General features: G+C 49.5%; 4 protein-coding genes across 7 annotated transcripts in view; 2 read left to right on the top strand and 2 right to left on the bottom strand.

Annotated features, from left to right (window-relative positions):
- USP39 (ubiquitin specific peptidase 39) overlaps positions 1-9,723 on the bottom strand; it is a 29,057-nt gene extending 19,334 nt beyond the window's left edge. The window contains exons 1-5 of the mRNA XM_081796690.1: positions 9,424-9,723; positions 7,384-7,453; positions 5,787-5,881; positions 4,489-4,625; positions 3,145-3,297 (exon numbers count right to left, since the gene is read on the bottom strand). Coding sequence (XP_081652816.1) covers positions 3,145-3,297; positions 4,489-4,625; positions 5,787-5,881; positions 7,384-7,453; positions 9,424-9,691 — 723 coding nt within the window. The 5' untranslated portion in view covers positions 9,692-9,723. The remainder of the gene's footprint in view (positions 1-3,144; positions 3,298-4,488; positions 4,626-5,786; positions 5,882-7,383; positions 7,454-9,423) is intronic.
- A 1,433-nt stretch (positions 9,724-11,156) lies between these two features.
- On the top strand, positions 11,157-16,688 carry C10H2orf68 (chromosome 10 C2orf68 homolog). The gene is made up of 4 exons (XM_006737809.3): positions 11,157-11,355; positions 11,431-11,549; positions 12,440-12,591; positions 12,958-16,688. The coding sequence occupies exons 1-4, from the start codon at positions 11,249-11,251 to the stop codon at positions 13,078-13,080; spliced, it is 501 nt and encodes a 166-aa protein (XP_006737872.1). The 5' UTR covers positions 11,157-11,248; the 3' UTR covers positions 13,081-16,688.
- Positions 16,689-18,731: 2,043 nt separating this feature from the next.
- TMEM150A (transmembrane protein 150A) lies at positions 18,732-22,975 on the top strand. 4 transcript variants are annotated; one of them, XM_031022169.2, is made up of 9 exons: positions 18,732-18,843; positions 19,358-19,394; positions 19,497-19,532; positions 19,985-20,032; positions 20,374-20,460; positions 21,071-21,138; positions 21,467-21,594; positions 21,783-21,960; positions 22,229-22,975. In XM_031022169.2, the coding sequence occupies exons 4-9, from the start codon at positions 19,992-19,994 to the stop codon at positions 22,468-22,470; spliced, it is 744 nt and encodes a 247-aa protein (XP_030878029.1). In that variant the 5' UTR covers positions 18,732-18,843; positions 19,358-19,394; positions 19,497-19,532; positions 19,985-19,991; the 3' UTR covers positions 22,471-22,975. The 4 variants fall into 4 exon arrangements, with proteins under 4 accessions (XP_030878029.1, XP_030878030.1, XP_030878028.1 ...); XM_031022170.2 differs by lacking the exon at positions 19,497-19,532; XM_031022168.2 differs by lacking the exons at positions 18,732-18,843; positions 19,358-19,394 and having other exon boundaries at positions 19,401-19,532.
- Positions 22,976-23,652: 677 nt separating this feature from the next.
- RNF181 (ring finger protein 181) lies at positions 23,653-25,529 on the bottom strand. Its single transcript, XM_006750850.3, has 5 exons — positions 25,378-25,529; positions 24,614-24,744; positions 24,325-24,434; positions 24,068-24,142; positions 23,653-23,790 (listed from the first exon to the last, which is right to left on the bottom strand). Exons 1-5 carry the CDS (start codon positions 25,461-25,463, stop codon positions 23,731-23,733), a joined length of 462 nt encoding a protein of 153 aa, XP_006750913.1. The 5' UTR covers positions 25,464-25,529; the 3' UTR covers positions 23,653-23,730.
- Positions 25,530-27,284: the final 1,755 nt, after the last annotated feature.

Below are 27,284 nucleotides of genomic sequence, written 5' to 3'. Positions count from 1 at the left end.
ACCAAGATTTCTACTAAACACAATAAACCCAGGCATCTTCGAGGAAGACAACTCAGGACACGGGAGCACCATAACAACAGATGTGATTAGGAAAGCCCCTACAAGTTTAGCTCAGATAAACAAGGACTTCATGCATAGAGAATAATTATTTTAAAAAACTAGTTACTCTCTAAAGGAAAGGAGTACGGATAAAGTTCTTCCTAGTTCTCAGTCATCCAAGCTGTGGAGGGAGGTTGCTCTCCGGCTTCAGCAACCATTACAAGAAGTATCAGGGAGAGGGGCGCCTGGGTGGCTCAGTTGTTAAGCATCTGCCTTCGGCTCAGGTCATGATCCCAGAGTCCTGGGATCGAGCCCCGCATCGGGCTCCCTGCTCAGCGGGAAGCCTGCTTCTCCCTCTCCCACTCCCCTTGCTTGTGTTCCCTCTCTCGATGTGTCTCTCTCTCAAATAAAGAAATAAAATCTTTAAAAAAAAAAAAAAAAGTATCAGGGAGAAATTAATCAGCCTCCAGAGGGAGTAACTTCATCCATTCAATCCCATTCTAGTGGCAATAATATCACAGAGGGTTTGTTCATCTACTTATTTTATAAATAAAAACTTCCTATAGGAACTAATTAGAAGGAAATATTTGCAACACATACAACAGAAAAAGGCTAATATATATCTCTTAGAGCCCAGTGAAATAAACCACCAATAGAAAAATGAGCACGTATGGCCCAACATTGCATGAAAAAATGTAATCAACTTTAGAAATTAATAAAAAAAAGGTATGTTATACGTATCAAAATGGGGGAAAAAAGAACAGTGTAACAGTGACAATGCAAAATGAAGAACCCTCTCTTGTGTTGTTGATGGGTTTGTGAGTTGCTATAAACACCCTACAGCCTAGAATCTAGGCCCTAGATACATTAATACAAGAGGTGATGATTAAGCTATAATTCATCCACGAAATGGACTAACATGTAATCATTAAAGATGCTGCAAAAGCAGAGGTACCAGCCTATTTCAGAGGTATTACAGGTTTGGTTTCAAACCACCACAATAAAGCTAATACTGCAATAAAGACAGTCAAATGAATTTTTTGGGTTTCCCAATGCATCATAAAGTTTATATTTATACTATACCATAATTTATTAAGTATGCAATAGCTTATATCTAAAACAATGTACATACCTTAATTTAAAAATACTTTATTGCTAAAAAATGCTAACCATCCGGCCACCTGGATGGCTCAGTGGGTTAAGCGCTCTCTCTCCTTCTCTCTAATAAAAAAAAATGCTAACCATCATCTGAGCTTTCAATGAGTCACTCTCTTTTTACTGGTGGAGGGTCTTGCCTCCACGCTGATGGCTACTGACTGATCAGGTTGCTGAAGGCTGCGATGACTGTGGCAGCTTATTCAAAGACAACAATGAAGTTTGCCTTCTCAATTGACTCTTCCTTTCATGACAATTTCTCTGCAGCACGTGATACTGTTTGACAGCATTTTACCCACAGCACAACTTTCAAAACTGGAGTCAATCCTCTACAGCCTTGCTACTGCTTTATCAACTAAGTTTATGTAATATACCAAATCCTTTGTTGTCACTTCTACAATCCTCACAGCATCTTTTTTTTTTTAAGATTTTATTTATTTGACAGAAAGAGAGTGCACAAGCCAGGGGAGCAGCAGGCAGAGCGAGAAGCAGGCTCCCCGCTGAGCAAGGAGCCCGATGCAGCACTCGATCCCAGGACCCTGGGATCATGACCTGAGCCGAGGACAGACGCTTAACCGACTGAGCCACCCAGGCGTCCTGGATCCTCACAGCATCTTCACCAGTAGATTCCATCAAGAAACCACTTTCTTGGCTCATCCATAAGAAGCAACTCCTCATTCACTAACATTTTATACGACTGCAGCAATTCAAATATAATAATAAATTGTGAGAATTATCAAAATGTGACAATCATGAAGTGATAAGTGGTGCTGAAAGACTTCTTCGACACAGGGTTGCCACAAACCTTCAATTTGTAAAAAGCGCAATGTCTGGGAGGTACAATAAAGCAATGCGCAGTAAGGAAGTATGCCTGTGTTGATTTCATAATATACCTTTAAGATTTTATTTATTTTAGAGAGAGAAAGCGCGAGAACACGTGAGCAGGGGGAGGAGTAGAGGGAGAGAGAGAATCCCAAGCAGACTCCGCACTGAGCAGAGAGTCTGAAGCAGGGCTCAATCTCACAACCTTAAGATCATGACATGAGCCAAAATCAAGAGTTGGACATTCAACCAACCAAGCCACCCAGGCGCCCCTTTCATAATATGCTATTAAGCCAGCCCAGGACAGAGTACTAGAGAAAGGAAAGAATGAAGCCTTTACTTTATACTTTCTACATCTTCCACCCACCCCGTAAGTGTTTATGTCTATAAATTTTTTTAATTAATTTTCTTATCAAGCAAGATTATTAATTTTCTTAATTGTGTTTACCAACATTTTCTTATTTTTCTACAATGTGTATATATTACTCATATACTTTTTTTAAAAAAACAAAATTTAATTGCAAATAGGACAACTCTGGCTTTCTGCATTCCCCACTTTGGGGCTTAAGCACAAGAGCAGGATCAAGACATCAGACAACCAGCACAAGAAACATCCGCACTATTAAAAAAAAAAAAAAAAATCATCTCATGCATGAGTTTCTTTTTTGGTACTACCAGGTCACACACACATTCTATCCTTTATTCCCTGAAAACCCCAGAGGCCCTGAGCCCAAAGGCTAGAAAAGGCCTCACCATTTGGCAGCAGCTCTTTAAGCAGACACAGGAATGTTGTTTGGTGCAGAATAGTCAAGTACAGGGGTGCCTGGGTGGCTCAGTCAGTTAAGCATCTGTCTTTGGCTCAGGTCAGGATCTCAGGGTCCTGGAATCAAGCCCCATGTCAGGTTCCCTGCTCAGCAGGGAGTCTGATTCTCCCTCTCCCTCTGCCCCACTCGTGCTCTCTCTAATAAATAAATAAAACCTTAAAAAAAAAAAAGAGTCAAGTACAGTTCTCCGCAAGACTTGGGTGTCTCCAAGAACTACTGACTATACCAGAACGGAGTCATTTCTTGACTCACCTTCATAGTGTTCCCAGGTTACCTCCTCCCCCAGTTTCCATCCTGATCCTACCTGAAGGACAGCATTGGCATAGTCGTTGGCCTTTATGTTATTCAGGCCCACGATGCCTGGCAGGTAAGTGGTACCATCATATGCCCGGGACAATTTGGCTTGCTTGTCCAAGTTTGCAATCTGCTGCTTTGTGAAAGTGGGCTTCAACACATACTGCAAAGCAAAAGAAAATTCCAAGTTGTAGGGCTGTCTACAGAGTTCATAAGATATATCTGAAATAGCAATTTCTCCCCAAAAACAAAAAACACTTTGGTCATGAATGTCTCACCACACACCTAAAGGGCTCCCAACAATAGGTATAAAGGCTGAGGTAACAGAGAATAGGCCCTCACCACATTACTAATACAGAAGGGCATCTCTGTGTTTAACCCAAAATCACTGAATCTAGGTCTTTCCTCAGACCTCAGGTCTGGCCAACTCCATGACAAAGGACTGTCAGAAACTGGAGGACACTCAGGTCTCTGCAGGCAGCAGGAGTCTGAGTCTCAGGGGGGAACTAACAGAGTCAGCACAGACCAGCGCAGGTGCGGGAACGTCTCCCCGCCTCTGCAAACCTGAGATCTCATGAACTCCCTGTGGCTGGAGGGGCAGGAACCCAGTCCTAGGGCTACGGGGGTCATCACATAAAGGGCTGAACAGAGGTCTCTATTAACTCACTTTGAAACCTTGCATTTATTTCAGTTTCTCTCTCTCCAAATACTGTAACTACTTTAACCTCAACTATTAATAGGTCTATAAAACTTATAAAAGTAACAATGTTTCAAACACTCTAAACACCAAGTTTTCCTTAAAAATGAACAGAGCATTCAGCATGAATATATAGACACTTGCTAAAAAGGAAAAGTAGTAACAGTTCCAACATTAATCACACCCAAGACTTTTAATGCTCTCCACTTAAGTACAGTGACTCTTGGCACAGATCACACACCAGAGACCGCAGATGGGATGCACTGGCCATTCTGGCCGCGTCATATCAAACTAGCCAGAAGCTGGTATGCAGCTTGGTATCCACTGTCCTACACCAGGCCCAATTCGTATCCCTACTCCAAAGTGTGAAAGGGAATATATTTCACAAAAATGCTTTCACCCCAATTAGAAGGTAGCCATATTCCTTTAATCCTCTCACATTAAAAGCAGAAATAACAGCTAGGCTGCAGACCACAGACCACAATAATGAATCCTGGCCTTCTTACTCACATCTCCCTGGTTCCTCCAAAAGGAAAAGAAGCCTCTACAAGCCTAAAGGACTGAAATTCTTCCCTAACCTCGTGTGAGGCAGATCCCCAGGAGCCCTGGGATGGCTCCCAAGAAAACTAGTTCCAAACCAGCCCTTCCTGGACATACTGTGATGTCCTCCAGCGAGGAATCGATGATCTCATAGTTGTCTGGAAGGCAGTAGAACTTGAGGGTGTGGAGGTTGAGGAAGACATGGTGGCTGAACTGGACGCTGTGAATGTAGGCATGAGACTTCAAACCCCGGCCTGGAGGGAAGGATGAAAGGCTGTAAGTGTAGGGCAGATGCCAGAGAGGAACAAATCAAATTGGATTTTCCTTTCATAATTTTGTCCTGGAACATGTTAATATCAGCAAAAACAAAGTATTATGCCATCCGTGCAATGAATCTCTTACATGAACTCTTCTCATCAAAAAATTAGCAAGGAAGAATAGCGCATTAGTGCTTTATTCCCTGGCTGACATAAGACATTGTTAGGGAAACTAATTTCATACACACAAATATGAAATTTGTGTGTGCGTGCAGCTGTGTATAAGTTAGTTCCATATTACCTAAAATTAAGATTATCTGTGCATGTATCATATATAACAAATGCACAGACATGCACAGATACGTACATATACACATATGAACATCCTATGACAGTCCACCACCATTCAGTCCTGAATTTCCAAACCCCCACGTTCAGGACAATCCTGCACCTACGTACCTTTGTTCACGTTGCCACTCCTTTTTAGAATCTCTCTCCCTTAACCCATTCAAACCCCCTATGTCCTGCCAGTTCAAGTCCTACCTTGACCTCCTCTGCGAATTAAACATAAACACTCCAGCTAACACTGATCTTTGCCTATTTCAATTCCCATAGTCCTTATTCATACTCAGTGCCAAACAGTCCAGCAGTAATCCTTATGATCTTATAGTTTGCTGATCGTTTTATGTGTTAACCTTGACTATTTATGAGCTCTTTATAAGTGCAAGGAACGTAGTTTACATTTCTTTTGAATCCTCCAGTATACTGTATACATAGCATTTCCTTGGTCTGAATGAATTGAAATAATAAATTTCCAGAAAAAAACAGAATGAAAAAGCACTCAGAGCAAAAGGATTTTCAAAAAAAAGACATGACTACAGAAAACATCAGAGATTCAGAAACTCACAGCCTTTGAGTTCTCCTACACAGCCTCAACTAGTTCCTTCTCCCTTTCATATGTATATAGGTTCCGACTGGAGAATCTCCTATTGATTTCCTAAGAGTATCCCAATTTCCTGAGAACAAAGATAGGGATTCTCAGATATGACTCCTGACAGCAGCTTACTTTCTTTAAAAGAAAAAAAAAAAACCTCTCTGGAGCAGACCGGTAGCTAGCACTGAAAACTTAGCAAGTTTATAATACACAACATTACTTACCCTGGAAGTACTTGCCACACACGAGACAGGCATATGCATTGATATGTGAGAGGGAGATGGAACACAGTTTCTCAAAGTCAAAGTCCAGCACACTCCTAAAAGAACCACACAAAAGAAAAAACAATTAATAGGGAGAGATGCCTAGGAAAGCACCCAAGTGAAGCAGCATTGGCTCCACATTCCACAACGTCACATAGCATCCTTCAGAGATGGTTCAACGACCATACATAAACTGTGGGGAACATTAACTATTCCTCCCTAAACATTTAATATAGCACCCCTACCCACCAAGCCCCAAAGCAGTGCCAAGGTAGCTCTACTAGACACACAAAGCAATGACCCTCTCTTTTTAAAATTTACAACCAGTAGAGAACCTTCCACTGCAGTTGCTTTCTCTGGAGGAAATGCTGAATGTAGGACTAATGTAACAGGGCCCCAATGGCATTCCAAATTAAAAGACTGGGGATGGGGGCACCTGGTCGGCTCAGTCGGTTAAGTGCCCAACTCTTGATTTTGGCTCAGGTCATGATCTCAGGGTTGTGAGATCTAACCCCAAGTCAGGCTCTGTGCTGGGTATGGAGCCTGCTCAAGATTCTCTCTCTCCCTCTGCCCACCCGCTCTCTAGGGGAAAAAAAAAAAAAAAAAAGACAGGTAGTGGAAGGACATCAAAAGAGTGAACAAACCCTTATATAAGAGAAACCCTTATATAAGAAAATCTATTTTTGTCCATAAAGATAAATGGAAAGCCTGAATATTAGGAGAATACCTACAAATAGATCTACTTATTCAACTGCAAAGTAATGTTATATGAGTAGTGAACAGGTTAAGGGACAAAAAAACTTTACTTCCATTGAATCCACAAGTGACAAAGAGATTTCTCCTCAAATATTAACTCTAATTAATTGGTAATGATCCCAGTAAAGCTGCAATGTCTATTAAAGGAGGCAATAGCTACAAGTGGATATTTACATTTAAATTTAAAATCATTAAAATTTGAAACTGGGTTCCTCAAGCCATGTTTCAAGTCCTCTCTAGCCATAAATGGCTTGTACCTGTCACAATGGATAGCCCTTGTAAAGAGTAATTCCATTACTGAGAGAAGTTCTGTATCTAATCTATATATTAGACAGCACTATCTTAGAGCATAAGTTGAAAAGCATCCTAAGATGCCAACTGGGATCAGAGAAAAGAAACAAGGACAAGGTAACTACTTCTGCTTTAGGACATATTTTTATCTGTTTTTCCTTTCTCTGATGAATTCCGGCCACCTAAAGTAGTACCTAGCACATAGCAAGTGCTCAAAAGGTATTTAAATTTGCTACTGTCATTTTAAGAACACCATGTACCCTGTTATTCCACCAAACAAATTCAAGATAAACTAAAAGCTCTTTATGCATGTTCCCACCCTAAAAAAAACACTCCGACACTTTATATTAAAAGGCAAAGATTAATAAATATGGCAAGAAGCACAACTTTCTGGGCAGAAAGCTTTAAAAGGGATAAAGTTTGTGAACGTGTTATTCTATGTACAGCTCAAAGAATTTTCTGCATAGATTCCATTGTTTTTTGCTGCCCTCGGCATCCCTGTTCTACTAACCTGTTAATGGTATCCAGGTATGGGCAATGGCGGCTCCTCCGGTCCTCGGAATCCACGCGGCCATTCTTTGCTAAAAGGAAAATCATCACAGACTGGGAAAATGGGAAAACTGTACTCAGGGTCAATTACTAGTACAAACAAAAAAAATGAGAAAAACCCAACAGGATGAGCTCCTACACTGGTGGCCCAGCAATACATCAAAAAGCCCACTAATGGAAAAAGCACCAAACTGGGAGAATAGATTTGAAACACATATAACCAACAAATGATTCATTTGCAGATTACATAGAGAAATCTGGTGAAGCGGTAAGAAAAAGACAAACAACCCAACAGAAAATGAGGAATATAACCCTCATCAACAATCAAGAAAATGCCAATTTCCTTGTACGATATACCCACTTCACACCTACCAGAGAGGAAAAAATAAAACCAGAAAATTCCAGGTGTTGGCAAATACAGAGAGCAATGGAAATGCTCATGTACTGCTGGTGGGAGTGTAAACTGTTACAACTTCCTGGAAAATAGTACAGCAAGATCAAAGCTGAAAATATGCAGACCTTTGACCCAGCAATCTCTACTTATAAACCAGAGAGAAATTTTTGCACATGTACCCTGGGAGTACTTTACTAAAAACATTTATAGCAGCGATATTTAAAAGGGCCCAAACTGGAAACGAACCAAATATCCACCACAAATAAAATGGATAAACATATTCTGGTATATCATCAATAGAACACTATATAGCCATAAACATCTATTTGGATGAACCTCAAAAATATGCCTAGCAAAAAAAAACAAAAAGGAAAATCAGAAGACCACATATAGTATGATTCCATTTGTATCAAACACAAAGTAAAACACAGTACTACTTAGGGATACATATAGGAGGTAAAACTAAAAATAAAAATAGACATGATTAGAAAAATTTCAGAGTAATGAATTCTTAAGCAAGGAAGGCAGGCAGATACAACTGGGAAGGGGCCTATGGGAGCTTCTAAGGTACTGGTTATGTGCCACTTCTAACTCTGAATAGCATTAGGAGACAATTCTCCATGGGTCTCTCATGTTTCTGCCCACACTGTGACCAGAGGCACTGTCCGCCTCCAGACTACCTTGTCAAGGATACTTGTATAGTAAACGCATTGGGGGGGGGGGGCGGTCTGTGGTCTCCCTACAGTGCAAAGGGGAGTCAAGTTCACAGACCATTATAAAAGATTCACCTTCTGTAAGCCCAGAGTTCCTTTCCTGGAAGGCCACCCACTATAAATATAAGTTCTTTTCAAACTGCACTGTGGGAATGACACGACAGGAACTTGTCCCGTCTTCATTTACATCCAGAAAACTGTGGCAGGCTAACTAGGTAATTTGCAAATAAAATCTCAAACCCTTCACAGTTCTTGACAAGTAAATTTAAGGATGTATATTTTCACTCTTCTTTAAACTATACCTGTACATTATATTCAGTCCATCTTAGTACCTGTGATCTATTTCATCATAAAAGTGAAAGGGAAAAAACAAACAAAAAAAGACAAGCCAGAAGAGCAAGTGGGATCCTAGTGTGTCTCAGAGAAAACAATCTCCTTATCACAGTTATGCAAGATAGCTAAGAAACAACTTCTCTTCCAAAGAAGGGGAAACCTGAAGCTTACAAGGTACTTAAGAAAAATCAAAGAATACCCTGAAATTATTAATTATTCAAAGAATATTTATCAAACATTTTCTATGGGCAAGGTGCTATTCTGGACTCTGTGTAATACAAAAATATGTCAAACAGAGGACTCTAAGCAAGAAGTTTAAGATTTAATATTAAAGTATAATCATACACAGATAACCAGGGCCAGAAAGCAAAATTATAAAGCCTTAGAGAACTAGTACTGTCCTCACTACAATGCAGTCAACTCTGGTCGCGGACACTAGGAGTGTGAATCCCCTAACCCCACGCCCACGTCCATCCCCAGGGAAAGCTGGAAAGAGAAAAAGGAGAACGTTGAGAATGGAGCCCGCGCCTGGCACGGCCCGGCCCAGCCCAGCCCCGCGCACCTCGCACCTCCCGCTCAGGCTCAGAGTCCTCGTCGGCCTCGCGCTCCCGCTTCACCCGCACAGCCGGGACCGCGAGCGTCGGGGCCTCCCGCGCGCTCACCGGCTCGACCTCCCGCTTCACACGCACGGGGCTGCCTCGGGAGCTCGGCGCCTCGGCTTCCCGCTCCCGATCTCGCTCCCGCTTGACGCGACCCGAGCTGCCCCGCGACTCGGACTCGCGCTTCCCGCGGGTAGAACCACGAGATTCACGCTTGGACCGACCAGACATCGCCACTACCGGCCGAGTCGTTCTGCGCAGGCTCCAGGCACGCTGGAGCGCGCGGCAGGTAGCCAATCAGGAGCCGTGCTATTATGGCCCCCCCCCCCCCTCGGCTCTCTACGAGTCGCCGTCGAGGACACGTCATGCCGCGAGAAACTTCTGGGAAGAACTGCGCCTCCAGTGGCCTCTTAGCTTCTGCGTGCGCCCCTGAGAAAAGCCTGCGGGCCTACTGCCACCTTACCCATAATTTTCTGGATTAAAAAAGGTTGTCATTGGGCCCCGGATTTCTTCGAGTTACTTTGTGCCCGGGAACCAGAATCGGGAGGTCGTCTCCACAGTCGCTGCGCACCAGAGAACTTGGTGACATCCCCAAACCATCCCCTTCATGCAGCAACCTGGCTACTCTAATTCCGCGTTTAGAGGCTTGTTCTAGGTCTCACAGGAAAATACAAACGTCAGGCAGAGAGACAACCTTGACCCTAATAGGGTTCAAACTTCAGGGCCTGTGACCCTCACGATCTTGTACAGTTCTACCGAGATGAAATTGACCTGCAATCAAATGCATGTTTATTTAAAGTGTGCAATTTGCTAAATACTGATGGATGGGTGTATACACTCTGAACCCATCACCACGATCTAGATAAGGAACCTACCCACCAGCCTCAAGATTGTCCTTCTCCAAACATCTGCTTTCTGTCACTACAGAGCAGTTTTATATAAATGGAAGCCCACAGCGTGTCCTCTTTTTTGCCTGGTCCCTTTGGCTAGGAGAATTTATTTTGAGATTCATCCACGTGGTTGCGTGTATCAACAACTTGCTCCTTTTGATTGCCCGGCAGTATTCCATCGTGTGGATGTACCAGTATGTCGCTGTACTAATCACAAATTTCTAATTTTGTTATTTTTTAGAGGACTCCAAAACTACACACTCAGATCCTGAAAAGCGCTGGGTCCTTCCGCGAGGGCAGTTAAGGTACGGGTCGGGTGGGCTCGGGCGCTGGGCGGGCTGGAAGGGGCGCCCCCGCCGCCGGCAGCCTCCGCGGGGCTGTGCGGCCAGGATGCCGCTGTGTGCCTTGACTGAGCATTCGCCTCCTCACAACCTCTTTTGAGGTAGATGCGCTCAATGTCCTCGTTTACAAATGAGAACACTGAGGCTCCGCGGGGTTCTATAGTCAGCCGAGGTCACGCAACCGGTGATGGGAGTTTCACAGCATTTTATCACCACAAAAAGGAAAGGAAGACTCCACACCGATCGCTGAGTGGTATGATGGGTGCTTTGTGTTTTTCTGAATTTTCTGATGTATCAGCAGTAAGCCTAAGTCCTGTTTCCTATTGCTAATGTCACAAAGAAAAGCTCCGACGGGGAGTAGAAGCCGCGCATGCCCCATCCCAGCACCCGCGCCGGGAACTCCGCGCGCCGCGACGCTCGGCCCGACAGGCTCTTTCCGGGCGGGACGTCAGGGCGCGGGGCCGGAAGTCAGGCGAGGGGCGGTGCGGAACTCGCCGGACGGGAGGGTGGCCGTTAGGGCCGTTGAGTTGGTGGCGGCTCCCAGTACAAGGCTCCAGATGGAAGCGGCACCAGATCCCGGGCCGGGGCTCTGCTGCAAGCCTGGCGGGCGGCTGGACATGAGCCACGGCTTTGTGCACCACATCCGACGGAACCAGCTCGCCCGGTACCGCCCCGCCCCGCCGCCGCCCCCAGCCTAGCTTGGCCCGGCGGTCCCTGACTCCCGCTCGGCTCCCCGCAGGGACGACTATGACAAGAAGGTGAAGCAGGCGGCCAAGGAGAAGGCGAGGAGGCGGCACACGCCCGCGCCGACGCGGCCCCGCAAGCCCGACCTGCAGGTGTACCTGCCGCGACGCCGAGGTGAGGCCGCCCACCCCGCCTGCCTCCTCCAGCCCGCGCGCTCTTTCGGCCCCCAGTCCTCTGTCTCTACACATTCTTTTCTCTACGTGGAAGAAGAAAACCACTTCTTAACCCCCAGGGCTCAGTTCATGTCGTCCCTCCCCGGACGCTCTCCATTCGCTCACTGATTCTCCCTAAGAACAGAGAAGGCTCGTGGCCCCCAGTTAAGTATCACTATTAACGGGAAGTTCCTGGGAGCTAGCAAGTAGTTGTTTGTCTGCTGGTTTGCCCACCATGCTATGCTTTAGGGTTCTCACTATCTGACAGAGCTTGGCACAGCTATAGTTGAGTAGGACGTAGGTGTGGAATGAAACTCAAACTCACTACGAAAAATGGCCTTTTCTCCAGCTTCCCAGGGACCTAGAGATCACAATAGCTAGCACGGCACTAAATTTGTTTAGCGTTACTTAAAAGTGTTTTACAGATCTTGGGTACGTTAACTCATTTAATTTTCACTGGATCCCATAAGATGGAAACTACTGTCATTTCTGTTTCACAGGAAACAGGCACAGAGAGATTAACTTGCCCAAGGTCCCATAGCTAATAAATGGCAGAGCCTGCATTTGAACCCAGGTAGGACTCTGGCCACCTCTCGACTACCTTCCAAACTTATTCACTAGATGAAGGTGCATTGTGTATCTACTATGTGATACGATTGTGCTGGCCCCAGAGCAGGGATACAAAGGTAAATGAAACTATTGATCGGCCGTGCACTTAACACATAACACCCGTGCACAGAGTCCATAAGAAGATCAGGGCTTTCTTTACGGTATGTTTTCATGTGTCATCCGTATGGGCAGGGGCTCCAGCAGCCTTCCCCTCTTCCCTCTCACTGTGATTCATCCTTCCAGATGGCTCTACCCACCCAAGCAACCCAGACTGTGAGGAGTCCGGTGAAAGCAGCAGTAGTGGCAGCTCCGAGCCAGAACCTTCTGGCCATCAGCTCTTCTGTTTAGAATATGAGGCAGACAGCGGAGAGGTCACCTCAGTTATCGTGTATCAGGTATGCCTCGTGGAAACAGCTGCAGCCTGAAGGTCCTTGGCCGTGCTAGAAATCACTGCCAGAGCCTGAGCCACTGTTTTCCTCAGGGCCAGTGGGAAGTGTCGGCTCCACATAGGAGCATAGACTGCTGGGCGATGCTTTTGAGCACAACTCACGCCTGTCACACAGTGATTCTCAGCAGGCACTTGGGAGGGCATGTGGCCCCCAGCTGAAAATCACTATTACAGGGGACACCTGGGAAATGACAGGCACTGGCAAGAAGCCAAGAGTCAAATGGAGTTCTGTGAGAGTGTTGTCTAGGGACAGGGCAGGTGGCCTTTCCAGAAGAGGCCAGGCCCTGAGCTTCCTGACTCTTCCTCCACGTAGGACGATGATCCAGCAAGGGTGAGTGAGGAGGTGTCAGCACACACGCCTCTGGATCCACCCATGCGAGAGGCCCTCAAGTTGCGCATCCAGGAGGAGATTGCAAAGCGCCAGAGGCGACACTGACCAGGCTGAAGGCATTCTCACCAGGCTGGATTCACTGCCCAGGGAGCTCACTCCTAGTTTGGGGGTGCCAGGACCAGTCTGAGCTGATCTTGAGAGTGACACACACACAAACACACACACCCCCAAGCTCAACATCCATAGGAACAGAGTGTTGCAGGGACAAGCCTGCTTTGCAGGCCATTCTTTCTTGCATGTTGGCCCATTTGACCAGCTTAGTATTCTGGAATTTGAGAATTTTGTTTGGCTAACTTGGTGTTCTAGAAGCATAGATTCCAGGGAGAGCTGAGCTTTATGAAACCTTTTGCCAACATGCTGCTTTCTTACTAAGGTCATATGCCGTGGGACACCTAACCACTGCTGCTCCACCCAGCTCAGTGAACCCTATTTGTTGTTTTACAGTTCATTTGTTCCTTGCTTCTGCTCACTTCCATCCATGTTTTCCTAGACCTTTTTTTCAGCCGTTTCTTTGTTCTTTCCATTCTCTCATCTTTGTCTCAGAATCCATCAGTTCCACCGTACCTCCCAATGTGACTGTGCACCTCCCAACTGCTCAGGACTTTGGAGGTGGGGAGTCCTGGGGGTTCTACCTTTCTGACAAGCTCTTCCGGTAATTCTCATACCAATAAAGTGGGAGATCTTCATTTTTGAGACTGACTTGCAAGCATGTCTCCCTCCCATTCCATGGCTTTTGCAAGTTTCTCTCATACCGCACTGCTTTGCACTGTCTAGATAAAGAGACGTAGGAAGATGATGCCAGAACTCAACTGCAAGGATTTCTTGCAGCAGAGCCTGCCTTGGTTAGGGCTATAGGATTCCAGTTTTCCACCTCATCCCTAGCTGTAAACAGACCATCCCCTGCTCAGGCTAAAGGGGAATTACCAAAACAAGCTTGAAACTGACTCTCCAAATGTGATCTAACAGTCTTGAACGTATGTACAAAGGGAAATTCAACATGAGCAATAATTGCCTATTTGGAGCCCTAGTTGCAAAAAAAAAAAAAAAAAAGGCCTGTACAATGGGCGGCAAAATGAGTCTCTCTCATCTGCCCTGCCCCTGCCCCATTCTTTCTCCTTTCCTATCTCCCAAGAGTATATAAACTGAGATCCTTAGAATAAAAGATCCTAGGAATATCACTGTTTTCACCTCAGTGAACATTTTCCCTAATGCAGGGTTAGGCTAAGGTCTGAGAAGTCCACAAGACATCCTATGCACTGCAGTTCCAAGCCACTCAGATTTCCAGCAATTGACCTAACCTCAGTGACTTGAAGTACGGGATTTAAGTGAGCCCATGAACACTAAGACTTCTTGAAACCAAAGTCCCCCTGCCTCAGGGGTTTTCTCTACATCAGGGTCTCAAGATCAGTCTGGCTATTCCATCTCAGCGGCTTTTCTCTTAAAGGACACCTGAGGGCACTGTTGGTTTGTGCCCTACACCCCTGAAAATCTACCACCTCAGAAATGGGGCAAGGCAGCTACTTAAACTACATCAGTAGAACCCAGTGAGCCACAGCTTGCAGTGCCCAGAGGAATTCTGGCAAAGTGAGTGAGGTAGATAAGTTAGACGGGCCTGGTTGTGAAAGGAGCCAGGGACCGGAGTGTTCCTGGCCCACAGAGCTGGCCCAAGGTTAAATGCCTTAAACTTGCCAGTCCTGGGCTTGTTTCTACTTTCAGAGGAGAAAGTCTGCCCTCCACTTACTCAGCCAGGCTAGAAGTGCCTTTTGACTTACAATGTTAACTATCCTCCAGAGTCTCCGAGGCAAGGAGGCTGTGCCATACTCTCTCCCCAATCTTCCTGCAGCTCAGAGGACTGGGGATTTTAGTCTTCCAGCTCTTCAACTGATCTTCTGACTTGGACATAGGATTTCACTGGAACTCTTAGGCTTCCTAGTCTGGAAATAGTTTTTGGGTCTGTCTTCTCACAACTGGATGGCCTTTTTCGTGGATTTATTACAGAATTTAGAAACAAGACCAGAAGAGGAGGTTGGGGGCATGGCACCTGAAATTTTAGCCTCCATTCCTGTTTGTGAGAAGGGAAGTGTGTACTTAATGTCCTTTTATGTCTGTCATGTACTCCTCACACTCTCAGGTCAGAGGCTGATGGGAACTCCTTGTTTGTGAACTTTTTTTCTTGAGGCATTTTGCTTATCAAGTGCGTATAAAATATTTTCCACCCAAGAAAGCAGCCTAATTCTTAGCTAATTTAAGCAGTAGGACTACAGGAAGCACTAAGCCTGGTACTTAAACGGGAGGTTGTCCTTTTGGGGAGGCCTGTTGGTGGTGATGCTGCCACTGCTCCGGATGTGCCTGAAATGCCTCTCTGCTTCTCAGCGAGCTGACAGCCTTTTAGCTCAGGCTCGTTGCTTATTGCCACCCCTCCTCTGGGGTCCAGGATGGTACTGCTACTATCCAGTTTATTCACCAGACTTGCCTCCAGACATCTTCCAGCTGTTTTCAGAAATCAGTGCTTTCCCATCGAGGAGCATGTTACAGAGCATTTCCCACAGGCTCTAGAGATGTCACAGAGGACTGCCCCATGCTGTTTGGTACAGGGGCAACAGTGTCGGACTGACTGGAGCTCTCCGGCAGGCTTCTTCAGAAAGAACACTCATTTGACTAGATGCATTCTTGGCTGTCTTAAAAAAAAAAAAAAAAAAAAAAGTCTGGTAGCCTCATAGACCTATCTCATGCCCATGAATGTTCTTCACTTACTGAGGGTAGGCCTTGGATTTTAAGGCTTTCTGTTTCCTGGGCCACCATGGGTGATACTATAAATAGAAGGAATCTGGGGTTTTTAGGGGCTTTGGGCTGTGTAAGAGTAAACACTAAAGTTTGAGTTTTAGCCAGTTGACAAGCCTAGAAATCTTTGAAGAATGTAATGCAAGAAGGAAAAGGAAGAATGTAAAGCTTTCTGTACTGAGAGTAGGAGTCTATGGCACTTGGCCAGCCAGTGGGACCAACGTGGGCAATAACAAATGCTTCTCCCTGTGGATGAGCCTCTGAAAGGGGCATTTCACCTCCATGGTCCACTCTGAGGGGCACTGCCAACTAGAGATTAGCTCATGGGGCTGGAAGAAACCCTTTGAAGTAGTGAGTATCCCACCTGCTCTGCGTTTGCCAGGATGCATGGATAGTAGGGTAGTGGATCCCCATCTGGTTCACAAGCATAAATGAGACCTTTGCATATCGAAAGAGGAATGAGGACAGATTACTTTCCTACCTTTGAGCCTCTGGGGATAATCAGCACGGAATGTTAACAATTATTTGAAACATTTTCAGCTCCCTCGTTGAATTCCTATCCTATCCCTGAGGACTCAGATGGTCAAGAAGCCATAGGCACCCACCCCAAATTTCGCCAGTAGTTAGAGTGACACTAGAAGTAAAAACCTGAGTATATGGCTCCTTTGCCTTCTCAGAGGCTCCAGGAGGAGAGGTTGGTTGCACTGGTTGTGTTAAATGTATAACAAGCCATATATTCTTCTGTTTTCTCATTTCCAATGTTTCTGCTGTGTGAATGAATGAAGTGTGCAAATTATTTGAAAATCTTGGAAGGAGGTACTTTTCGAAAACAGTATTCTTTTCAAGCAATAAACTATTTTTACAGCACTGTTTTTGCCAAGAGTTTTGAAATCACTTGTGTACATAGGGAAGTGAAGATTAAATGCCTGCCCTCAAGTCATTCAGCAACACAGGATCAGCACTTGAAATCTCATCTTTTGCTTTGCCTTGACTATTTTAAGAACCGTCCTGGTTGGAGCATAACAACTAGACTCACGTAGCATTAGAGCTAGCAGGGACTATTAAAGACATCTGCTCACACTTCTTATCTGGTAAGTAACTCCACCCTGCCAACTACCCATGAAGAGCCCTTCTGTCATAGGGAGTTCTGTCTTGGGGTAATTCTACTTTAGGGACTGCTGAGATTGTCCTATTAAGGCAAAATTTGCCTCTCTGTCACAGTTCTGTAGTGCCCACTTTATGTTAGAATAGCCGGTTTAGGTCCTAAGTACCTTCTCAGCTCTTCCCCATGATAACAGTTGGATAGGAACTCAAACCCAGCTCAGCAGGATATAGTAAGTGTTGACTAAGACTTGCAAAGCTTCCAGTGAGGAAATGCTGAGGGTTCACAGCACCATTGGGCAGATGAGAAAAAGGTGCCTGCTCCAGATGGGAACACACCTGGGCAGAAAGATGGTGCTTCTCTGTGATTTAGAAAGCAACACCTCTGTGTCCTGGGGCACAGAGCATGGCAGGCAAAACCCTACTGATCCATTCAGCCAGCTATGTACAGCCATACTTTTTTTTTTTTTTTAAGATTTTATTTATTTGACAGTACAAGCAGGGGAAAGGGCAGGGAGAGGGCGAAGCAAGCTCCCAGTTGAGCAAGGAGCCCTATGCAGCGATCAATCCCAGGACCCCGGGATCATGACCTGAGCCGAAGGCAGACGCTTAACAACTGAGCCACCACCCAGGCGCCCCTGCTCAGCCAAACTTCTTGGCCCTGCTTAAACTATTTGTCCTGATTCAGAAAAGCGCTCTCCAACAGATTTCCGGTTTCCATTTTTACCTTCCATTTGGTCCAAAAAAGGTTGCTCCTTCAAGCCCTTGAGAAGTTTATCTGCTCCATTTTTTCTTCATGATACAGGGCCCCGTTTCTGCACGTTACCTTTCATGCACCAATGCTGCCAGACCTAAGCTTCCCCTGCTTCTGGCAGCCTGGGCCCGTGTTCCGTTCCGGTAGCCGGCTGTCAGCCCTGGTGCTCTCTCACGGGGTGCCAGCATCTGACCGGCTTCTTAAGAGTGCCACATACACTTTGGGTATGTAAAAAGTGTTCCCACCCTTTTTATCATGAAAACAATGTCCAAGAAGGCACCCTTGGCCTGTACATTTTGGTGAAGCCGATGGTAATTTATTCCCACGCTATCCTGTTTCTTCTTCCCAAATTGCTCTGGGTCTCCAGTCTGCCTTTTCTTTACCATTACCTGGCCATGTGTGACCATGGATATCCATTGGTCTCCGTGGCCTTGTTTCAAGTAAGTGTTCATCAGCTAGGAAACAGGTTTTGGACACTGACTTCTGGACAGTATTCTGTGTACCTGGAGCCTTGAAAATAAAAAGTATCTCATGAAAGTAGCCCTCCTCCAGAGTTTGCTGAGCCGAAGGAAGCATAAACCCAATCGCGGGCGCTTGAACTTAACAGCCAAGGCTTTGTGCTCCCTTCTTCGCGGACCCGCCTCGCCTAAGACAGAGGCAGGCAACGGGCGCCGCGCTGAGGGAGGTTCCCCCAAGTCTTACTGTTGGCCGGTCCGGGCTGCAAAAATGTGCCCAGCGGCGGAGGGAGGCTTCCTCCAGCCTTGAGTGCGATGTCAATCACAGCGGCGCGGCTCCGGAGCTTCCCGCTCCCCCGAAGCTTCCACCGCAGAAACAAGGTACGCGGGACGACGGGCTTGTCGGGAGTCGGAGCCTCAGCCCGAGTACCACGCCACAGCCCTCGGCTCTCAGGGCCCCAAAGTCGGGGCACCGCCCACGCTTCCACCGCCACTCGGGCGCGGGGGCTCGGGAGTTGTAGTCTCCGGCCGAGCGCGGGCGCGGGGACCGGGGCGGCGCGGACTCCACGTCCCGGCGGGCGGCGCGGCGCGGCTGGGGCGCCAGGGGCGGGGCCGCTCGGCCCTTTAAACCTTCCAGGGCTGTTCCGAGGGCCGCAGCCAGAGACGGCGCCACGCGGGGCCGAGCAGGGCGCGGCGGCGGCGGGGCGCTCCGGGGAGGTGCGTACTGGGCCCCTTCGTGTCCCCGGCCCTCGGGGTGGGGGGATCCGCTGGGGAGGCTCGCGTTCCCGGCTCCCGTGGGGGCTCCGTACGCCCACGCGGGCGGGGGCCGGGCCGGGCTTCCTGCGCGAACCCGCCTTTCCCCCGGGGCGCCGGCGGTCAGGTGTTGCCTGCGCGCGGCTGCCGCTCCGCCGGGCCCCGCACCCGCCCGCAGGCTCTCCTTGGCGCGGCCGCTTGGACGGTCCTGACTGCAGCCCCTCCCCCAACCCGGTCCCTCCGGCGTGGGAGCGGGACTCCCCCCCCCAGATGTTTCGGCCCCGCCTGAGCGTCTGGGGCGCACCGGTGGCATTCGGGTGGAACGCGGAGGCCCACGGTGGAGGCCAGAAGGTGTCCACGTTCTGGCGTGGGCTCAGCCCCAAATGTGGGCGCTGTGAATCAGGTGTTGACCACCTTCTCCCCCACCGGCTGCGGTCAGTCACTGGACCCTGGACTTTGACCTGTCTCTCTCCACCAGGCCTGGGCCGCTGATGGTTTTGGCGAAGTATCTTAAGGTAGCTGGGCCGGCCCCCTCTTTCCCACCTACCTCTTGTCCTTCCCCCTACACCACCCTGGCTCCCCTCCCTCATGACCGCCTGGATCCTCCTTCCTGTCAGCTTGTCAGCATTCTCCATCACGGGCCTATGGACTGTGTGAGTAAAGAGGGGGAGGGGGAGGGCGACTAAGGGACAAAATGGGCCAAGGCTGAGGAGGGCTAGGGCCCAGCCACGACCCAACAGGAGCTCAGTGGCACACACAGAGTCCCTTGTCCTGCTGGGGGCTCCAGGGTGGTACCCAGGATCACTCTAGCTGTCTCCCAAGCCTGGCCTGGTGCCTGGGCACACAGCCCCTTCGGACAAGCTGGCACCACTGCTGTCCAGTAGGGTGACCCTGACAGACGTTCCATCCAGGGCCACTTCCAGAGGTCCTCGAGTGTGGGGCCGTGCTGTGGGTTCTCGTGTGGTATCAAGCTTCAGGGCCACCTCAACTTGAGTCCCCAGCAAGAACAAAGGCTGAATGGGGCCAGAATCAAGAGAAAAGAGTCCGTGGGGGCAAGCTGGGCTGGGAGGGCCATGGGTGTGGGGTGACCGTTCTGCCTCCGCAGGTATGCCATGGCCGTGATGAACCGCCACGCATGCCCTGTGGAGAACTGGTATGGCGCACTCTGCAGACAGCCTCCCTCTAAAGCTCCCTTCATCTCTGTTCCCTCTTGGGTCGGGGCAGCTGCGAGCCAGACGGAGACCCTGGGCCTCACAGCTCTTACCTGACATTGGCAACGCCTGCCCCTCCCCAGGCATGGCTCCATGCCCATCTACCTGTTTCCCACCATCCCTTCACCCCTTTGGCTTCTGTCTCAGGCGGGTTCTGGGAAGTGGGCTCTTCTGTCCCTGCCAAGGGAAGTCTGGAAGGGTGGTCTCTGAGGGCCTGAGGCTCTAGGCCCAGAAGCTGGGAGAACCCCCTTTTCCCCAGGCTACTCTCTGTCCTGCCTACCAGGTCCTACAACGAATCCTGCTCTCCTGACCCCGCTGAACAAGGGGGCCCAAAGACCTGCTGCACCCTGGATGATGTCCCCCTCATCAGGTAAAGTCTGGAAGCTGGGCAGGTCAGGGAGACCCAAGCCCCTCAGGCAAAGACCTGTCCCCCAGTCTCAGGAATAATGAGTGTATTAAGATCACTTAAGAACAATTCTCCGTGCCAGTCACTATGTGCCAGGCACCGTGCTGAGTGCTCAATGTGCATAGCGCCATTTAATCCTGCCATGACCGGGCAGCTCCTGTTTTCACCATCCTGTAGGCAAGAAAACAGACTGAGGTGTGTCATCGGTCCAGGTCACACAGCTAGTAAGTGGAGGCACCTGGACTGAAGCTCAAGCCCTCTGATTGCCCAGCCCCGGTTCTGGCTCCAGGGAAGCCAGACTGGCTGCAGGCCTTGACAATCTCAGGGAGTCCAAGGAGTCTCAGGCTCTGCCAAGCAATCCTGGGCACTCCCTTACCCATCATACACATGAGCTCTGCTCTGGGGGAGGGCCCAGCCTGGGGCCCGTTGTTTGTGTACACAACTGGCCCTTCTCATAAATCAGTGGCTTGCCTGCTAAGGAACAGGCACAGATAAAGCAAGAGACAGATGGGCCAGAATGGGGGTGCTAGTACTCCTGCCCCTCTCTCACTCTGTCCTTGCCCCCCACCCCCAGCAAGTGTGGCACATATCCCCCAGAGAGCTGCCTCTTCAGCCTCATTGGCAACATGGGTGCTTTCATGGGTGAGTTGTGCCCTCAGCCCCCCTAGCCAGCCCAGTCCAACCCACTCCCCACCCCCCCCTCCCAGAAAGGCCCAGGAAACCCTTGTTCAGTGTAGCCCACCCCACCAAGGGCTAAAGCAAGAGGGGCCACTTCTCTCCTGTTCCTTTAACAAGAGCCAAAGGCTCCCACACAGCCACCCTGCTGGCCAGAGCCTGAGGAAACCCAGTTTACCTGCCCTTCTATTCCCTTTCAGCCCTCAGGAGTGTCTGGCGGGGGTGGGGGTGGGGGTGGGGGAGTTGGTGGGAGGAGGGCCCCAGTGCCGGCCCCACCTGTGCTCTCTTCCCCCAGTGGTCCTGATCTGCCTGTTGCTCTACGGGCAGCTCCTGGAGCAGAGCCGTCACTCCTGGGTTAACACCACAACGCTCATCACGGGCTGCACCAATGCTGCGGGCCTCGTGGTGGTCGGCAACTTCCAGGTGTGCCCGCCTGCCTGCCTCTTGAACTTTTACTAACGGGGCCTGGCTCCTGCCGGTGCCCTCAGTCCCCTGAAGGCTGACCCCATTTGCAGAGACAGCCCTTCAAGGCTGAGGGTGGGGAGAGAGGGGCTGGGAGGGAAGGGGGCGGGGGGGCTGCCTCACAGATCAGCCCCTGTCTCCGGGCCCAGGTGGATCATGCGAAGTCTCTGCACTACATCGGAACTGGTGTGGCCTTCCCCGCCGGGCTGCTCTTCGTCTGCCTGCACTGTGCCCTCTCCTACCATGGGGCCACTGCCCCCCAGGACCTGGCTATGGCCTACCTGCGGATGGTGCTGGCAGCCATCGCCTTTGTCACCCTAGTCCTCAGTATCCTTCCAGGACAGGGCAGCCAGGAACTCCTCCTCTAGCCCAGCCTTTTCCCACCCAAGACCCGGGGGGATGGGGGTGAGGGGCGGGGGGTGGGCGAGAGCCTGGCACATACATATCCAGAAAATACTGCCCAGTGCGGTTTCCTTCCTCCCCTCCCAGGTGGGGAGACCTGGCTCTTTGCCCCAGCTTAGCTATCTACCTGGGGAGACAGGGCTGTCACCAGCCGCCGCGTGTCCCACTGAACACTTCCTTAGCCCCATGCCAGGCGGTGTTTTCTTTATGCACGAGAGCTCTCAGCTGCAGCACGGGGCAGCCCTGTGCGAGTGGGTGTTCGTGATCGACATCCTCATCTTCTACGGCACCTTCAGCTACGAGTTTGGGGCAGTCTCCTCAGAGACGCTGGTGGCCGCGCTGCAGCCTGCCCCTGGCCGGGCCTGCAAGTCCTCCGGGAGCTGTAGCACCTCCACTCACCTCAACTGTGCTCCTGAAAGCATCGCCATGATCTGAGATCTGGGGAGGGTGGCTGGCCCAGCCTCAGCAGCTCCCCACCTCTTAACTTCGCATTTATTTTGTACCAAAAACGATTTTGAGAAAGTATTCTGCTGGGATACAGGCTTCCTTGCTGCTGGAGGAATGGCCATCCCACACCCACCTGTGCCATAGCGGAGCGGGCCTGGCAGCAGCCTGGGCCACACACAGGCTACTCCCCGACTCTGCAGTGTTGTTTTTATGTTTAAAGGTCACATATCCTCACTCACCCAGCCAGCCCTTCAGGTGCCTTCTACTCCCCAGTGCCAAGGCCACACCACTGGGGTTTCCTGCTGCAGGAATTGGGGGCTGGGAACAGCAAGAGGGACAGAAGTCTGTGGGAAGGCCCACTTTTGGGCCCACTGAGGTGCACTGGGATTCTTCACTCTGCCCCTTACTTTCTTTTGGGCAAGTAATACAGCAGAACCACATGGGTATTTTAGTACTTTTTTTTTTTAATCTATTAAAAGAATTCTAATTTGCATGTTTGTAGTATGTTCTAAAGAATCAAGGGAGGGCCTAAGCCAGGACGGCTTTCCCTAGGCAAAGGATGGGAAGAAACCCCTGCCCTCAGGGAGAGTCTGAGTGCCCAATGCTCTTTGAGAGCAGGGCTGCTAAGAATAAAGGATGCCTGGTGCCATCCAAATACCCCTCAAGGGCTTGAAACCCTTTCTAGGCCTTTAAACTGTCTGAAGAATTGACATGATCCTTCCCCCACTCAGAGTGTGGTTTGAAGTTGGCTTCCTTAGTAAGGGATATTGGGCGGTGGGGGGGGGGGGGTCATCCATAGAACAACTTTAAAATGCTAGAAGCAATTTTCACAATGAAACTAAAGAAAGCCTGTGGGATTCCAAGGTTGACTAAAAATTGCAGGAGAGAGAGATGTAGGCTGATTTTTCTTTACCATCTGTAAGTCGCCATTGGATGCCAGACCCTGACCCATTTTGCTTTCCAATGATGAGCACGTAGGCCCAAGCACTGGCTGGTCTAGTGGCCAGGTTCTTGACCTGGGTTCCACTGCTCTCGGGCCAGTAGGCTTGGCAGGAAGGGACACACAGCCTGGTGCTTTCTGTGGTTCAGGCCTCTCTTCCCCAGTAGCAGTAGGGACCTTATGCAGGGTGCAGAGACTCTGCCCAGGCCTGTGAGCAATGCAGTGCAGGGTGGGTAAAGAAATCTTTAATGAGGATTCAGGTGCAAGAGGAAGATGCTGTGGCAGACAGGTGCTCCGCCCCAGGCACCTCATGTGTACATGGCTCCATGGAGGTTCTCAAGTCGGTGCTTTTGCTGCTGCTTGCGAGCCTGAAGGAAAGAGGGCACACTGGGCATGGGCCATACCTGAAGGCCTGTGGGTGGAGCAATGGGACAGCTATCATGGGGCTGCCGATCACTGTGTTCAGGCCCCTAGCATATACATTGCCAAGGCTCTTGTCCCTTGCCAAAGTCACCAGGAAGACAACCAGAGCCAGGGACCCTGAGGCCGACCCAGGGCTACTAAGGTAGGGAATGAGAACACTGAGGACAGGGACTGGGGGGTTCCCATTACCACCCGACCTCTCCACTTACCACCAGCCCCTACCTTATCTCGTCTGTGCTCCTCATAAGTGTCGTCATCAGTGGGCAGCTCATGGCGGCACAGGGGACAGGAATTTGTCTGAGAAAAGGAGGGCAGTGTTCCAGCCCAGGTCTGGTCTTCATCAGCTAATATCCATCCCCTGCTCCCAGTTCCCACCCCTACCCCTCTCCCTTCTCTGATCCCCTAAAAGTCCATAAACAGAAAGAGGCTTGAAAACTGGGCCCAGGGCAGGGTGAGGGCTGAGAGAAAGGAAGCAGTACCTTGCTTAGCCAGGGTAGAATGCAGTTGGAATGGAAGAGGTGATGGCAAGGCATCTCAATGGCAGTCTCCTCCTCCTCAAATTCCAAAAGACACACGGGGCACTTGAGCTCTTTAGGAGGGAGTGCTGATCAGGAGAGCTGCTACAGGCCCTACCTCCCGGCTCCCACTCCTGAAGAACATTCTTGCCCCAACCTGACCTGGAAAACTGAAGGGCTAGACCAGTCTAGCTTGGGAGGGGGTGGGTCTGGCACGCCTGCGCCAAACAGCAGTAAGAATTAGTGTTCTTACCAGCCTGAGAGCCCCTGATGACTGTCCTGGGAAGGTTCTCAACCACAGCCTTGGCAGCAGGTGGAGGCAGGTGGTGATCCCAATCTACTACCAACCCCAAGTCTTCAAAGTCCATCCTATTGAAAAGTGACCTGGGAAGAATGACGCATGTTCAGAACCAAAGAAAACCATCCTTTCTCTTTGCCCCCACAATCCACTAGGCATTAACAGATAAATACCCTGAACAGCTAGTACTAACAGCTACCCCACAAAAGTGCTCAGTAGATCAAAAGCACAGTGGGAAATGGTTTGGAGTTGCTATAAGACAACCCCAAGCATGCAAGCTGTTTAGTCCCATTTTACACATGAGGCAACAGGCTCAGAAAAGTTACTCAGGCCAAGTGGAAATGACCCGGTAAAGCCAGATTCCAAGCGGCAGTCTGGACTTCCGTGCTTGTTCCTAACGAATGTACCTACTCACACCCACAAGGCCTCTCTCCTGACCCCATGACCCGTCTTCTCCCGTAGCTGCTAGAACCGGCTACCGTCCCGCTCCTGACTCCCCCCTATTCGCCAGCTCCAGCCTTTCCCACAATCCCCTTGCCCGGCCCAACCACGGATGATCCAAATTATCGACCTTCCTCGAATCTCGTCTCCGGACTAACTCTCCAGATTATTCATCCGTCCTCCCCAGAATCTCTGCCCCATATAATCCGCCCTCTCCAGCCAGCCCCAGCCCAGAAACCTGATACCTGGGCCCCCACCTCCCAGCACCGCGCACCCACCTTGCGAGCTCCAACAGCATATTGGTTCGGGCCTCCTGCTCGGAATCCAACGGCTCGCAATCGTGCTCATCGAAATAGGACGCCATGGCAGCCGGGCTGTCTGACACAGCCTTCGCACCCCACTAGACTGCGGCCCCGCGGAGCTGGCCAATAAGCTGCGGGCCTGAGAGAGGAAGACCAATCAGAGCATCCAAAAGGCGGGCACAGAGGCTCGTTAGGGGCACTGAAAGCGGAAGTATTAATTCTGCTGCCTCTCGTGGCTCGAGTAGATCAGGTGACCAAAGGCTAAAGCCAATGGCAGGGGCCAGGGCCGGTCAGAAAACATCTGTTTTGGACTCCGAACCTAGGGTAGGCGGTCTGGGAGTGACGTGTGCTTCGCGTCCACAGCGCCCTGGAAAGCCAGATGTCGGGGCTGTAGGGGTCGTGTCAGTCCGTTCTGCGGCTCAGAGGGCCTAGGACGTGCAGATGCTAGAGGCCCTCCAGAGAGCGAGGCGCTGGCGCAGGGGCTCAGGGTACTGCCAACCTGGAATCACGGCGTTTCCCGCTGCTCTGCCCGGTCCCCGCCGGGTACTTCTGCACCCGCTGCTCTCTAAGTGGTTCAGGAGTTGGCTCTTGATTCCCCTCTGACCCGCAAAACAAAAATTTCCTACTTATCTCTTCTGTGTTAGGCACAATAAAGGGTGGGGCAAAACTCCCCCACCGAGGGAGGGAAGAGCCCTGCTGGGGAATCTGGGGCCTTACCCTCACATGGGACTATGTGTGTGACCTTCAGCCCCTTGCACAGCCTCTCCCCGAGCTTCTGTGAAATCAGTGGCTTGAATTCAATAAGCGGTTTGCCTCCCTGGCTACCCATGACTATCCTGGAGAGAGAACGAGGGGTTGCAGCTTTAGGGGGAAATAACCCTGCGTCAGATACTTACCCTCAAAGAGTCTGATTTAACTGATTTAGGCCCCATAAGGAAGCTGTGTAGGCCAGTGGCTAATGGATGGTGCCCAGACATCCCACAGACTTGGATTTAAATCTTAGCTCTGGTACTCACTGATCTAGGCCTAGGGGTAGTATTTTTAGAAGTTCTGCAGGTGATTCTAATGTGAGGCAGGGTTGAGAACTGCACTAAATGATTTGGATGATAGCTATCATTTATTTGGCATCTAGAACCATTACATTGACAGATGTTTTACACACAACATAAGTAATCCTCACAATTGTTCTGGGAGTTAAGTATGTCCCTTTTTACATATGTAAAACCCAAGCCTCAGAAGTGGCTTGCCCAAATTCACATGGCCTTTAAGTGGTGTTGCTGACCAACTACAGGGCCAAGTGTTTTCTCCCATCTTTCCAAAAAGAAGATGGTAATGAGCCCCGTGGAAGTAGCAAGTTCTGTGAGAGGTAAAGCTCCACACAGCTCTCAGCTTTGTTCTTGTTTCTCTGTCAGAAGCCCTCACTTTACCTAACAAGGAACTGCTTCTGTTGTTACACACTTGACTCTGAATTCCCCTTCCACCCACACTTGACTTTGAGGTGCAGTCAAATAGCCCAGGCAGAGACTGCCCAGATCCCGCAGTCTTTCTTTCTTCCATGGCCTTTTACCCAGTCATCTTTCCTGTGACCCTGAGGCCCTGCCAGCTTAGCCCTGTGTGGCCCTGGAGCTTTGAAAAGGCCAAGTTCTTGCCTACAGGGCAAACTCTAGGCTATCCTTTGTGATGGTGCGTTACAGCACGGGAGAAGCCCTTCCCATGTTCACTGCTATTGGCCCCATCTGTAATCAGGTGTAAAGCTTGAGGAAGAATGTAGGAGAGAAATTGAGGACGGAGTGTTCAGAGAGGGAAAAGTCTATTAAAAAATGAGAGGCTTAGCGGGGGGGGGAGGGGGGAGGGCTGGGTGGCTCAGTTATTTAATCAGCTGC

Source organism: Leptonychotes weddellii, chromosome 10 (genome assembly GCF_054177405.1).
Source record: "Leptonychotes weddellii isolate Sample4059 chromosome 10, ASM5417740v2, whole genome shotgun sequence".
Taxonomy (NCBI): domain Eukaryota; kingdom Metazoa; phylum Chordata; class Mammalia; order Carnivora; family Phocidae; genus Leptonychotes; species Leptonychotes weddellii.
This window is presented reverse-complemented; position numbering and strand designations above follow the sequence as displayed.